This window comes from Euprymna scolopes, chromosome 34, assembly GCF_053919585.1.
Source record: "Euprymna scolopes isolate OS-2025 chromosome 34, ASM5391958v1, whole genome shotgun sequence".
Lineage (NCBI taxonomy): Eukaryota > Metazoa > Mollusca > Cephalopoda > Sepiida > Sepiolidae > Euprymna > Euprymna scolopes.
The window spans coordinates 23114874-23129144 of NC_136515.1; the positions used below are offsets into that span (position 1 = coordinate 23114874).

Below are 14271 nucleotides of genomic sequence, written 5' to 3' on the forward strand. Positions count from 1 at the left end.
GTTTATCTTCTTCAAACTGTAATTAATAATCTTTGTTATAATTTTGTTGGGTTTTAAAAATTTGCACAGTTTAATGATTAATAATATTATAAACATTTGCATATTAAATATAAAATACGGTTTTACTTAATATATAATAAAGTTACATCGTGTTACATACAGGGGGGGTAATTCTGTGGTGAATTTTGGAGGTGCCTACCGTTCGAATTTCCGTACTGATTCCCAAGTTACACAAGATACATCTGGAGAAGATCGGCGATTACATCTACTGAAATGTTTGTGTCGATGTAATCTCCGACCTTTTTAAAGGGTACCTTGTCGAACTCAGGAATCTGCACGGGATGTCGAACATAAACCTTTATTTAATCCACGGGAGTAGCATGCTCTCGTTTTGTCAATCGTGACCGGATAGAAGTTTTTAGGAATTCTGAATTGTATATTCAGTGTTGCCCGCACCGAGAGTGAAATCTTCAACCTCAAAATGAGTGCAACTTACAATTTAATTAACCAAGTACTTTATCCATTACGTCACGGATTGTTACGGACAATTTTAGTATAAATGTTGGGAACCTTAAACCTGTTTTTGTTTTTATATGTACAATTTTACCACTATCACTGTACAATACTATTTATTAATGTGTGTGTGCGTGTGTATATGCGTGTATATGTGCGTGTGTGCGTGTGTGTGTATATGTGTGCGTGTTTGTGCGTGTGTGTGCGTGTATGTGTATGTGTGTGCGTGTGTGTGTATGTGCGTGTGTGCGTGTATGTGTATATATATATATATATATAATAGGCGTGTGTGCGTGTGTGTATGTGTATGTACGTGTGTATGTGTATGTATGTGCGTGTGTGTGCGTGTATGTGCGCGTGTGTATGTGCATGTGTGTGTGTGTGCGTGTGTGTGTATGTGTGGCACAATGACGTAGCCCCTTTTGAGGGAGGTGGGAGCTTCTACATTAATAAAACTTGTGCCTAACTTGGTCTGCACTTGTGAGCAAGTATTTGTGAATTTGAAAATGTTCTGCTATGACTCAAGCCAAGAATGACAGTTTGTTTATAATATTGAACCAAGTCAAAACGATATAAGACCTTAAAATTTGAAAGGCCAAACCCGAAAGAACTCATCGATACAAAAACAAAACAATGTTTAAACGTTATCTATGAATGTCCCCCTCTCTCTTTCTCTTTCTCTCTCTCTCTATTTCTCTCTTTCACTCCCATTCTCTCTCTTGCAATGAAGAAAGAGAGAATTAAATATGATTCTATTGTTTTAAACAGTTGACGCTTGCATTCTGGAGTCGGCGGACGCAACATAGCATGCGTCTGGCTTCAACTGGTCTTTATAAAAATATGCTCCTCATTGTTAAATCTTAAATAAATTATATTTTTATAAAAACGCATTTGTTCGTTATTTTTGTATAAGCGTTAAATTCCATCATGCCATTAATGCGGACGATGAAAAGATGCCTGTAACAATGCAATGAAGACAAGAGGCCACCTATGCCGACGACATATCGACCCGTTTTTTGTTAATGTTTCCAACATGTGCCCATCGTTTAGATATCGTTGGATATCGTGTCTAACCCCCGGGGAGCTGGTTTCGTTTCCAGGACCTTCCTTAACCCTCCCCGGGGAAGCGATAGTATCATATATGTGCGTGTGTGTGTGTGTGTGTGGTGTGTGCGCGTGTGTGTACGTGTGAGTGTGTGTGTGCGTGTGTGTGAGTGCGTGTGCGCGCGTGTGTGCATGTGCGTGTGTTGTGTGTGTATATGCGTGTATGTGTGCGCACGCACGTGTGTGTGCGTGTGCGTACGTGTGTGTGTGTGTGTGTGTGTGTGTGTGCGTGCGTGCACGTGTGTATGTGCGTGTGTGCGCGGATTAAATAAATGATTCCGTTCGAAATTCCCAAGTTCGACAAGATACATCTGAAGAAGATCGGAGGTTACATCTGCTGGAATGTTGTTGTAATAACATTCAAGAAGAACAAAAATCCGAATAATCTAAATAATACGGAATGTCAATCTTCATCTTAAAAATTCACAAACAATAATCTTATGTCCATTTTGGTAAGACAACAATGTCGGCTTTGTACCGCCAGCTGCTCAATAAAACTAAAATCAATCTCGCTAATTATTGTGCTCAGAAAGGACAAAAAGGAATGCGACTACAATGAGATAGAATTAACAAGAATATAAACTTACACAAATACATAGTAGATACTGCAAAAGCTGCTGCTCAAAACGGGCTTCCTCTATCGCGCTAGAAAACTTCTAACACCTGCTAGTATCTTATATCTTCATGAAATCATAATCCGCCCAAGCTAGAAGTATTGTTGCTCTATCTGAGCTGGTGTGCCCACCACTAATATCTCTTTCTTAGGCAGGGCCCAAAATCGAGTCTCTAATCTAATTCGTCCCACAATGTCTACTAAACTCCAGCCTCTGTCCCATCACCGCAATATGGTTATTTTACAAGTACTTTAATGGAATGTGCTCCAACGAACTTGCTCTACTGATGCCCCCACCCCCTCAACAAAAATACCCTCAACCAACCCGACTATCAACTAAATCCCACCTATTCACTGTGGAGGTTTATAGGTGCCGGAAAATTTTCATTCTAATAGCTTCTTCCCTCACTTGTAATCTCATAGTTAATTTAATTAACCTGAAGGAGAAAATACTTAACAATCATAAATAATGTACAATTACTAATTAGACTGATCCCAATCTATCTATAAAAGTGAAAATGTGTGTGTGTGTGTGTGTGTGTGTGTGTGTGTGTGTGTCTGTGTACACTTCCCTATCAAATAACTCTGTTAATTTTCGGTCTACATACGTAGGATTTGACATAAGGAGTATTGAGATTTGGAAAATTCGTTTTAATCGGTTTTCTACCCAAAATTTGGCTATCAAGGGGTCAAGTTCAACGATTTGACCTTCTCTGTAAATTTTGGGTCTAAACACTTGAAATTTTAGATGTAGGTTACTTGAACATGGATCAAACTTTTAATTTGATTTGAGCCCAAAACAATAAATTGGGATAAAAGTTTAAAAAAAAATTGACCTCTGCGGTCTCTACCAAATTACTCAGACAATTTTTGGTGTATACGTTTAAAAATTTACATGACGTGTATTCAGACATATGGCTTTTTAATCGGTTTGGGCCGAAAATTTGGCTGCCAAGAAGTCAAAGTTAAAAATGTTTTACCTTTGCGTTTCTAGCAAACTATTCAGCCAATTTTGCGTCTAAATATTTGAAATTTTACATAAAGAGTATTCAGACATGCAACAAGCTTTTAAATCAGTTTTTGGGCGAAAATTTTGCTGCCAAGAGGTCACATTTAAACGAGTTGATATTTGCCGACTCTACCAAACTCTTTCGCCAATTTTGGATCTAAACGCTTGAAATTTTAGATGTAGGTTATCTGGACATGATTCAAACTTTTTAATATATATATATATATATATATATATATATATATATAAAACGTCTCTATATATACATATAAAGCTAAATAAATATATAAATATATATATAAAGCTGAATGTCTGTGTGTGTGTCTGGTCACGAATTGGCTCCTATATGGTTGACTATTATAGAAAACTAATCACATATAATGATAGAAGATGTATCGAGACACAGGAATAGGTATGTTTGATCTTGTAGAACGGTGGTTCATTAAAATTGTGGGGTCTGTGTTCGCGCCTGGTCCACAAAGTTTGGAAAAAAAAATTTAAAAATGAAAAAAAACAAACAAACATTTACAAGTGTTTTTGATATAGATGTACATAATAATACTGTGATAAGTATGTTTTAACTTAAATAGGGATGGTATAATAAAATTGTGGGGTCTGCGTTCGCGCCTGGCCTCCATAGAATGGAAATAGGCACAGACTTTAATAAAGACTTTTCATATCTATAAGTATACTTTGATAATTATGTTTCAGTTTGAAGAAATATGGTATAATAAAATTATGGGGTGTTCGTTCGCGCTTGACCTCCATAGAATGGAAATATGTCACAAAGTTTAACAAGGTTTTTTAATATAGATCCACAGAATATTGTGATAAGTGTTTCAGTGTGAACATGTATGGTATAATAAATTATGGGGTTTATCTATTTTATTTTTACTTTCATCATATTTTGCTTTGGTTTTGATACCCTCCCCCCCAAATTGAAAGTATCTATTTACAACCCTTCTTTTCATAACCTATCATACTTTCATCAGCAGCACCAGCAGCACCAACAACACCAGCGTCGGGGAATAAGTGTTCACTACAATGCAAGGGACGATGATTACTCTCACTTTTGGGGATTGTCTCTTCGATGTAAGGTAGGATTAGGCGTTAGGATGGTGCCACTTTGCATTCCGCCACATGGGTTTTGACCCACCGTGAGAGAAGTGTGCTTTCACCTTCCGCTCTTTGGATCTCACCACCTAGAGGGAAGTAACCCACCAGTATCTTAGCAACCGGTGCTCTTCGTTATTCCCCAAAATCTCGAAAGTGTATGCACATCCCGCAAATAAGAAATAAAGCTAATATAGCATTTAAGAAAGAAAAATAAAATAATTTATAAAAACAATATGTAGCATACGCGAGTCATTCCAAAATTAAAGACTCTTATTTTTTAACTAAAAAAGTTGTAAACCTACGAACCCGGGAATGATGCCATTAAAATGACCCACCTTTGTGATTTAGATTTTATTTTTCTACATAGTCACCACCATTTTCAATACACTTTTGCCAAGAATTCCATGACACATTACTGCTGTTGACGTACACCTATGACAATGATTGATTTCTTAAGAATCTGACACCGTCAACAGAGATGAAACGTTTACGTCATGTATAAAGTTGTGCGAGACCTGACCTACCCCTAACATGCAACACGAGAAAGACCATAGTGTTGACACAGTTACAAGTGTAGTTCTAGGTGATTTGGTCTGAACATTCACAAAAGTTCTTCGACACAGTCTCAGTCGCTTCTACGAAGAATTGAGGATCCATTCTCTCTTTTTCTGCTGCTGAAAAAGATCATTGAACTTACTTGTTTTTCTTTAATTTAACTTACTAGTAATAATAATAATAATAATAATAATAATAATAATAATAATAATAATAATAATAAATAAATAATTCGACGTTGATCCTGGTTTCAGTTTTCGTATAAGATTAATTATTACAGAAGAGAAAAATAAAAATAATCATGTACAGTTTTTCACAGAGGAAATAAAATAAAAATATCGATTATAATTTTATTTTTCTGGTAGTTTTCGATAGTATTCAAATGGAGCTCTTTATTTTGTTTTTATATCCGATTCCTTTTACTGATCGGTCAGTGGATGAGTGCTTTTACGCGGGTTGGTGCAGGGCGGTGGACTGTCTTCTCCCGAGTTCAAACTGACTCCAAAACTTGAGGTCAACTGACTTTTTCTTGGTCTGCAGTGTCTTACGTATGGAGTGGGTGGTTGGCATCTGAGAAGACCTGGGGTTCTAATCTAGCCGATCCCCGTCCAGTCTGTCTGGATAGTCTAGTAATCATAATCTGGTTTCCGCAGCCCAAAATTTCTCACAGATTGGTTAATTTTCGGCCTTAACATCAAGGTCAGCCCTCTAGCCCAAACAATGGCTAGATATTTCCAAATGATCATTTTTTTACAGCAATATTGTTTAATGTTTTCGACTTTGTTTTATCTTTACAGAGAAAATGTATTACCCATCAGCGGCCAAGTCATCTCTCCTTCCAACCAGCAAGGCCACCCGGTGTTATGTTGTTGTATCATAAACGTTAACGTTGTGTGTGATCATCTAGTTGCTCTGTCTATTTGCTCATATGCCGTTGTGTATGTGTGTGGTACATGTATTTTAGGACATACCTTTTGCGTCGCGATGTTGGTCCATCATGAATCATCTTGTGTCTTGGAGGGGAGACGTTACCTGTTTTGGATGAAGATTCATTACACTCCAAACGATGCATTGGTTTTATAGTTTTTATTTCACTTTCCAGATGTCTCGCAGAAGGATGGAAAGTGAATCTCTGGCTTGCGTGGTTTCCCTTGGCCTCGTTTTTACACACGTCAGCGTCCCCCCTCCTACAGTGAAGGGGAGGAGACATCTGTGAAGCCGTCCGTCGCGTTCTAAGCCCAAACCAAATCTCAAAGATTCAGTTAACCTGATCACGTGACTCACACGCAATCCGATCAGCTGATCCTGACTTCCGGTCAACGTGTCTCAATATAATTTACATACCTCCCTCTCTCTCTCTCTCTCGATCCATTCTCTAACACTGGCAGTCTCCCGGGATCTGCCATTAAAACAAAAAGGCTCTAATTTATCTCTTGTGAGCCCCTTTATAGACAATTTTCAACCATACCTTTAATTCTGCCTTCCTCGCCTCCACTCTGAGGTAATCCCTGACTGGCTGGTTGGGACACACATGAACGTATAAGTACAGTTATCATAATAATGTAATTTGCAGTACTTTTCTCTAATCCATTCGGCAGAATAAAAAAATAAGAGGTATTATTTTTGATTAACCATCGTATAAAATGTTACATAAATAGAACCGTTCCGTCACAAAAGGCATTAAGAAATGTTCCATTATTCGGATGAATGAAACACAGATAACATATTAAGGGAAAAATGTGAATCTTTTTCATCCGCTTGAATAACAAAACCTTTTTCTTTTTTCTTTTTTTTCAATCCTATTTAACAGATGTTGAAGACTTTCCTTTCGCAAACTGTATCCATCATGTCTTTTACGTTTTTGCTGTTACTGTTGTAATGAATAGTTTTTTTTAGTACACTACGTAAATCTTTTTCCGTTTTTTGTTATCATTAATAATATTTTGAATATTTTATAATAAAATAATAGTGTTTCAGGAGATTTGTAGATGGTCAATATAAATGTTCATCAACACTTTAATAAAAATAATTCGTGAAAAAATGTTTTTTTTTCTCCATAAAACGTAAAAATTTCGGCTTTAACTGTATATATATATATATATATATATAAGTGAAAGTGTCTGTCTGTGTGTGTGCCTGTATGTGAACATTTCCCTACGCAATAACTCTGTCAATTTTTTGTCTACAGACTCGAAATTTGATTTGAGCCCAAAACAATAAACGTTAAGGGGTCATAATAGGGGTCAAAGTTAAAAAATTGACCGTTTTTGTTTTTTTTTTGTTTGCTCAGCATACACTTCTAAACAGCCGGGCAACGCCGGGCACCAATGCTAGTATATCTATAAAAGTTAACGTATCTGTGTGTCGTGTGTGTGTGTGTGTGTGTCTGTCTGTCTGTCTGTCTGTGTGTATTTGCCTACGCAATAACTCTGTCAATTTTTTGTCTACAGACTCGAAATTTGAAATACAGGGTACTGAGATTTGGGAAAATCGATGTGATCGGTTTTCGGCCAGAAATTTGGCTGTTAAGGGGTCAAAGTTCAACGATTTGACCTTTGAGCTCTCCCAAACTCTTCCGACAATTTTGGGTCTAGACACTTTAAATTTTAGATAAAGGTTCCTTGGACATGGATTTAACTTAATAAATTGATTTGAGCCCAAAACAATAAATATTAAGGGGTCATAATACCGGTCAAAGTTAAAAAAAATTACCGTGTTTTTTTTTTTTTTTGCTCAGCATACACCTCCAAACACCCGGGCAACGCCGGGCCGAAATGCTAGTATATATATATATATATATATATATATATATATACTAGCATTTCGGCCCGGCGTTGCAACAGTGTAGTAAATAATGGGCAATCAACAGTTTCCCCACTATCCAACAATCATGAGGTTGTTTGCTCAGCAACCGAGAAGGCTAACACGCTTGCCAGTCGGTTTGCCTCCAACTCAACACTAGACCCTGCTAACCACCCCTCTCTGACTTTCCTTTGCGGACAGACGCCACACTAGACGATCTGAAAATCACCCCTTCTCAGGCGCATGCTATCATAAAAAATCTTGACACCTCAAAAGCATGTGGACCTGATCTCATCCCGGCTGTGCTATTAAAAAAGTGCTCGGCCAAAGTAGCTCCGGTTCTCTGAAAACTTTACAACAAATGCCTTAATGAATCTTGCTTTCCATACTGCTGGAAAACTGCTTCTGTGGTACCAGTTTTCAAGAATTCTGGCGAAAGAACCGACCCACTAAATTATCGCCCCATTAGCCTCCTCCCACTTTTCGCCAAAATATTTTGTCCATAATTAACCACACTCTAGTCCATCACCTTACAGATGCTAAACTTCTGACTGACCAACAATATGGATTTAGGCAAGCCCGTTCCACAGCAGACATCCTAACAGTAATCTCTGAGCGTATATACCATTCATTTGACAAAGCAGAGGAGGGTAGAGCGGTAGCTCTAGATATATCTAAGGCTTTTGACATGGTATGGCATGAAGTTCTTCTCAGGAAAATCAGATCATACGGTATCACTGGAAGAATACTTAACATAATTAAATTCTTCTTAGATAAGGGAAAAAATCTAGGTTGTCCTCGACGGTCGTACATCGAAACAATATGATATAAATGCGGGAGTGCCTCAAGGGTCTATCCTTGGACCTCTATTATTCCTAATATTCATAAATGACCTCCCTGACAAAATTGTCTGTGAGATGGGTGTATATGTTGATGACACCACGCTCTATAAATAGACACGTCAGGAAAACAAATGAACACATCTAAAGAAATGGCAGAAACACTAGATGATGATCTCCGATCTGTAGTGGAATGGTGACAAAATGGATGGTCACATTCAATGCTGCCAAGACTAAACTTGTTTCCTTCAATAATTACAAGACACCTTCTCTATCACCAATAGCAATGGCCAAAGGCTCTTTATCTGAAAATACATCTTTTAAACTCCTCGGCCTAACATTCACATGAAACATGAGTTGGAAAAATTGCATTGAGAGTATTGCCAGGACCGCTGCGGAGAAGGTAGGTTCTCTCTACCGTGCTAGAAAGCTACTAACGCCCGAAAGTATCCTGTACCTCTATAAGGCCACCATTCGCCCATGTATGGAGTATTGTTGTCATATTTGGGCTGGTGAATCTGCTACTAGTCTCTCACTCCTAAACAAGGTTCAAAAGGGAGTCGCCAACCTGATAGGTCCTGAACTGTCATCTAAGCTACAGCCTCTGTCCCATCGACGAAATGTTGCATCCCTCTGCCTGTTCTATAAGTACTTTAATGGTAAATGCTCTGACGAAATACAAGCACTCGTACCCCCTCGACGTAAATACTCCCGACAAACCCGACAAGCAGTACAATCCCACCCCTTCACAGTAGAGATCCCTAGATGTAAGAGAGCCTTCTACTCCAGTAGTTTCTTCCTCAGAACCGCTAGACTTTGGAATTCCCTTCCGGGTCCCTGCTTCCCCAACTGTACTGACATGCAGAAATTTAAGTGTAACGTGAACAGACATCTTGCTGCCCAACTCCCTACATAGTACCCCTGTAGCTTATGTCCCTGATAGTAGCCCCTACATCAAAGTGGCAACGTGCCTTGTTTGGGGTGAAAATGTAATAAATAAAAAAATACAATAAAATATATATATATATATATATATATATATATATATATATATATATATATATATATATATATATATATACGTTTTACTCCAATGATTCAAATCTAGCAAGCAAATCTGGAATCTAATATTCTACACTAGAAACACATTTTTAGAAATAAAGACAATGGATTATTAGATAAGAAATTTAGATCTATAATAAGGATTAACAAAGATTAGCAATATTTGTTCCAAACTGGGAACACAATTTTAGTTATATTGATGGTCAAATAGTTGATACAGTTTCTAGATCAATAAAATAGCTTAACAAAAATTAGCAATATGTATTTAAAAAAATATTAGTAATCAAAGAATGGGGATTAATTGATACTATTTTTAGATCAGTAAAACTTGGAAAATCCTAGCTTTTTAAATAATACTCTTGTTCTAAACAATTAAATCCAAAAAAACTAAGGTGAACCCCCAGTTTCATTGGAGTGAAACGTACATGGAGCTAAAGAATATTTTTATTATTAGAATACTTATTATTAAGTATAAGATATGTATTATTATTAGATAAGTATTTAATAACTTAATTCCCGAATTGTTATCTTGTATTGAAGCCACGCATAACCTCAGTAAATTATGGTTGGATGGCAAACGTAGGTTAAATCTTTGGTAATATAATTAGCATCATGGTTATGATATGCATTACAAACTTACATTTTGAATAGGTTAGCCTAGTTTTAATTGGATTTGTTTTATTAATAAATAAATCATAAATACATATTAGGGATTTACCAAACCTAGAAACATCGAATGGCTTGAGTTACTTCCCTTTCATCATTATGAATACATATTAGGATTTTGGTAACTTAAAATTTAAACTAGACCTTTAAAATTTCGAACGTACATCTAAAATATCCGATAATCGTAAATCTTAATAGGAAAGAACGAAAGAAAATAAAAATAAAAAATAGATTGAGATCCTTAATTTTAAATAAAGAATAAGAATGAACTAAGTATAAAGTAATGTTAAACTTTCTTTCCTTATTGAATAAGTTTTAAACAAAAACGTTTCTTAAATCACATAAATAGGTCAGCCGATATTTTTTGTAAATAAACAAAGCAAATTCCAGATACGAAACTAACATAGAATCGCAACAATATAACTTAGTTGACTAATCCGGATTAAAAAATAATTTAAATTAAATAAATAAATAAATTTAATTTAAGAAATCAATGAGTAGTATTAATAAAACATATTAAATGGACATAGGTAATTAGTGGTAACATTGTATGATATTTTGTTTGAATTTTTTTGTAAATGGAGATATGAAAATAGGTAAATATATAAATCTTTAAAAAAATACTTTGCAACGATGCTATATAGGTAAAATACTTTCGCATGTTTTTTTTTCCTTATAAGGGAAATGGTTTCCATAATGTTTTATTGTTACAACGTTTTTTATTCAATAAGTCTGAAGAAAGGCTGTTTTTGTGAAAATTTTCAAATGACATAATGTTTGGATTTGTCCGAATAGTTTTGAAACAATTGTAACTAACGATGAAATACACTATTGCTATCAACCCATTCTTTGTAGTCTTGGTTTTTGTTAAAACAATATATATATATATATATATATATATATATATATATATATATATATATATATATATATATATATATATATATATATATATATTAATATTAATTTATGCAGATCTCGTAGCGAAGCCCACTGTTTGTAAACAAACTGACAATCTGAGCACTGTGCGACGTGCAAATGCTAATTTAATTGGCATTTCAGGAGAAATATTTACGGGCACTGATTCTTGGTCCGATGGTTAGAGTTGCCGACTGTCAACACGATGGTTGTAGGTTCGTTCCACGCCCGGGAAAAGATGTATGTCTAGCCGCGCGGATGAGTTGTGATACAACTTAACAGTACTGTATGTGGATGATATATATATATATATATATATGTATATATATAGTAACTCACATACAGTACTGTTTCGCTGTATCATAGCGTATCAGTGCGGCTAGATAGGCGACTACCTCAAGCCGAAAAAATTCACTTTGTTTTTTTTTTTTTTTTTACTCAAACACGTGTTACTAACATGAAAATATCTTTTATATTATTTGGTTGGTTGGTTGTTTTGTTTTATGGCATATCAACCCTTTTCAGGTTATTTAATGCCGAATTAAAAAATTTTTAAGAAAGATTTTTTAATAGAATATATTAGTTGTTTTCAAGTCGGTTTCTATTTAACCCATAGTTGGGACCCTAACAGGTACTAACACTCCGCGTCAGAGTGGACCTAGGAGTAGTGGCAATTAAAGGGTGGCTCCACACTCCCCAAAGCCCGCAAGCTGGAGCCTCACCACTGGATATAGTTTAAGGTCATATCCAGGACCTTATATTATTTCTTATATGAAAATGTTTTCTTATCATCATCATCATGATCATCATGATGATCATGATCATGATCATGATCATGATCATCATCTTATGTATTTCTTCACTTTTGACTCGCTTCGCTTATGTTTTAGGATATCGTTGCTGTCTGGTGACCTTTCAATTATGTCAATGTTTCATTGTATTCTAATTATATTTTATTGTGCCTGTTCCATATATATATATATATATATATATATATATATATATATATATATATATATATATATATATATATGTCGACTTAAAAGTTGCCATATCTCTCTAATCTTTAATCAGTTTTTCAGATTAAGTGGCCCACTTAAAAGTAGCCCGACCTCTCTAATCTTTCTCTTAACGACCACAAGACAAAATGCAATTCTTTTTCCAACAAGATAGCGCTACACGTTACACGTCTCACAGATCACTGACTCGAGTTCATGACATGTTTATGGAAGAGAGAACAATAAGTAAAGGGTCATGGCCACCACGTTTCCTGGACTTGTCATCATGTGATTTTTATCTTTTGGTGACTTTAAAACAAAAACGTTTATGCAAATAATCCTTACAATCTAGAATCCAAAAAACAAAAGGAGAACATTACCAACGCTACCAGGGGAATCACTTGAGAAGATCTACTTCTGCAAACATTGTTAAGAATGCATAGATGTCAATGGGGAGCACTTCCAGCATCTTTTGTAACACAGCAGATAATTTAAACAATAAAAGAATATTCGTCCTCTCTACTACATTTTAAGTTGACCATCATATATATATATATATATATATATATATGATGACTACAAATATATATATATATATATATATATGATGACTACAAATATATATATATATATATATATATATATTTGTAGTCATCGACATACAGCCCTGTTTCGTTGTATCACAACTCATCAGTGCCGCTAGACTAGCATCTATCCCAAGCCAAGGATTGGACCTGGAACAGCCGTGTTGACAGTCGGCAGTTCTCCCACTCGACCATGGAATTGACGCCCGTAAATAACTCGTCGGAATGTCTATTTAAATAGGCACCCGCCACCACTTTTATAGTGCTCAAATCGCATGTTCGTAAACAAACAAACAACGAGCTTCGCATTTTCAGCCAATTAAGTAGCGGGTGAGATTATTTACGACAGTGCTCTACCCAAAGAGCGGGGCTTAAAATATATTTGTAGTCATCGACATATAGTCCTGTTTCGTTGTATCACAACTCATCAGTGCCGCTAGACTAGCATCTATCCCAAGCCAAGGATTGAACCTAGAACCGTCGTGTTGACAGTCGGCAGTTATATATATATATATATATATATATATATATATATATATATATATATATATATATATATATATACAAAGGGATCCAAAAGTAACTCAAATGATGTATTATGTTTCTCAATTTTTGTGTGTATGTTACTTAATATGTGATAATTATTAGCTTGGTGTAAAAACACACTTTATGTCAGAAAACGACATTATTTTTGCACCAACCTAATAAATCCATGCTTTTGTTTTCTTTTCACATCTGTTATATGAATTTGATTTTTAATCTTGAAGGGAGAATACGCGAAGTTATGAGTTCCATCTCGCAAATTAAATATCTTCCTTTTTTTTACCTCCGTTAAAACAATGACATTTACGCCTTTATTTACATTAAATGTTGGTGCGGTTTTTAACTAAACTCAAAGACGCTCCGAAATAACCTCTACTAAGGTTAAAGACCACGCCACACATTCTAAAATCTTACATCACATATTAGATGATAAAGATTACAAATTAAATAATCTGTCCGTACTTACCGTTTCCATGCAGTTGACTCGACATCGTGCGATCAAGAGAACTTCTTCCGGAACTTCAGACGCTTTCAGTGAAATGACACTAGTCCAGATGAGCATGATGCAAATTCCAGTCCAATTATAAAAAGTCATTGCGATTTAATTGTCGTTTTTTTATGCAACTCAGTTTTATATATATATATATATATATATATATATATATATATATATATATATATATATATATATATATATATATATATATTAATTCTTTTTATTGCTCCAAAATAAAAGAGAACGTTCTTCAATTATTGCCAATTCACGAAGATAAGAATCGATCATGGCGATTATTTTTGTTTTTTATTTCGAATCAGTTTTAAGATTAATTTTACAAAGTTTTGTTCGGGACTATCGAGCGCAAACGTTAATCACGGTAAACCGCGATTTTTGGTTAATGTCGTTTTTATTTATTTACTTATTTATTTTTTATTGTTATTATTATTATTA

General features: G+C 35.2%; 1 protein-coding gene across 1 annotated transcript in view; it reads right to left on the reverse strand.

Moving 5' to 3' along the window:
- LOC145259055 (uncharacterized) overlaps positions 1 to 13917 on the reverse strand; it is a 116535-nt gene extending 102618 nt beyond the window's left edge. The window contains exon 1 of the mRNA XM_080116681.1: positions 13789 to 13917. Within this exon, the coding sequence (XP_079972807.1) occupies positions 13789 to 13917 (129 nt within the window). The remainder of the gene's footprint in view (positions 1 to 13788) is intronic.
- Between the last annotated feature and the right edge of the window lie 354 nt (positions 13918 to 14271).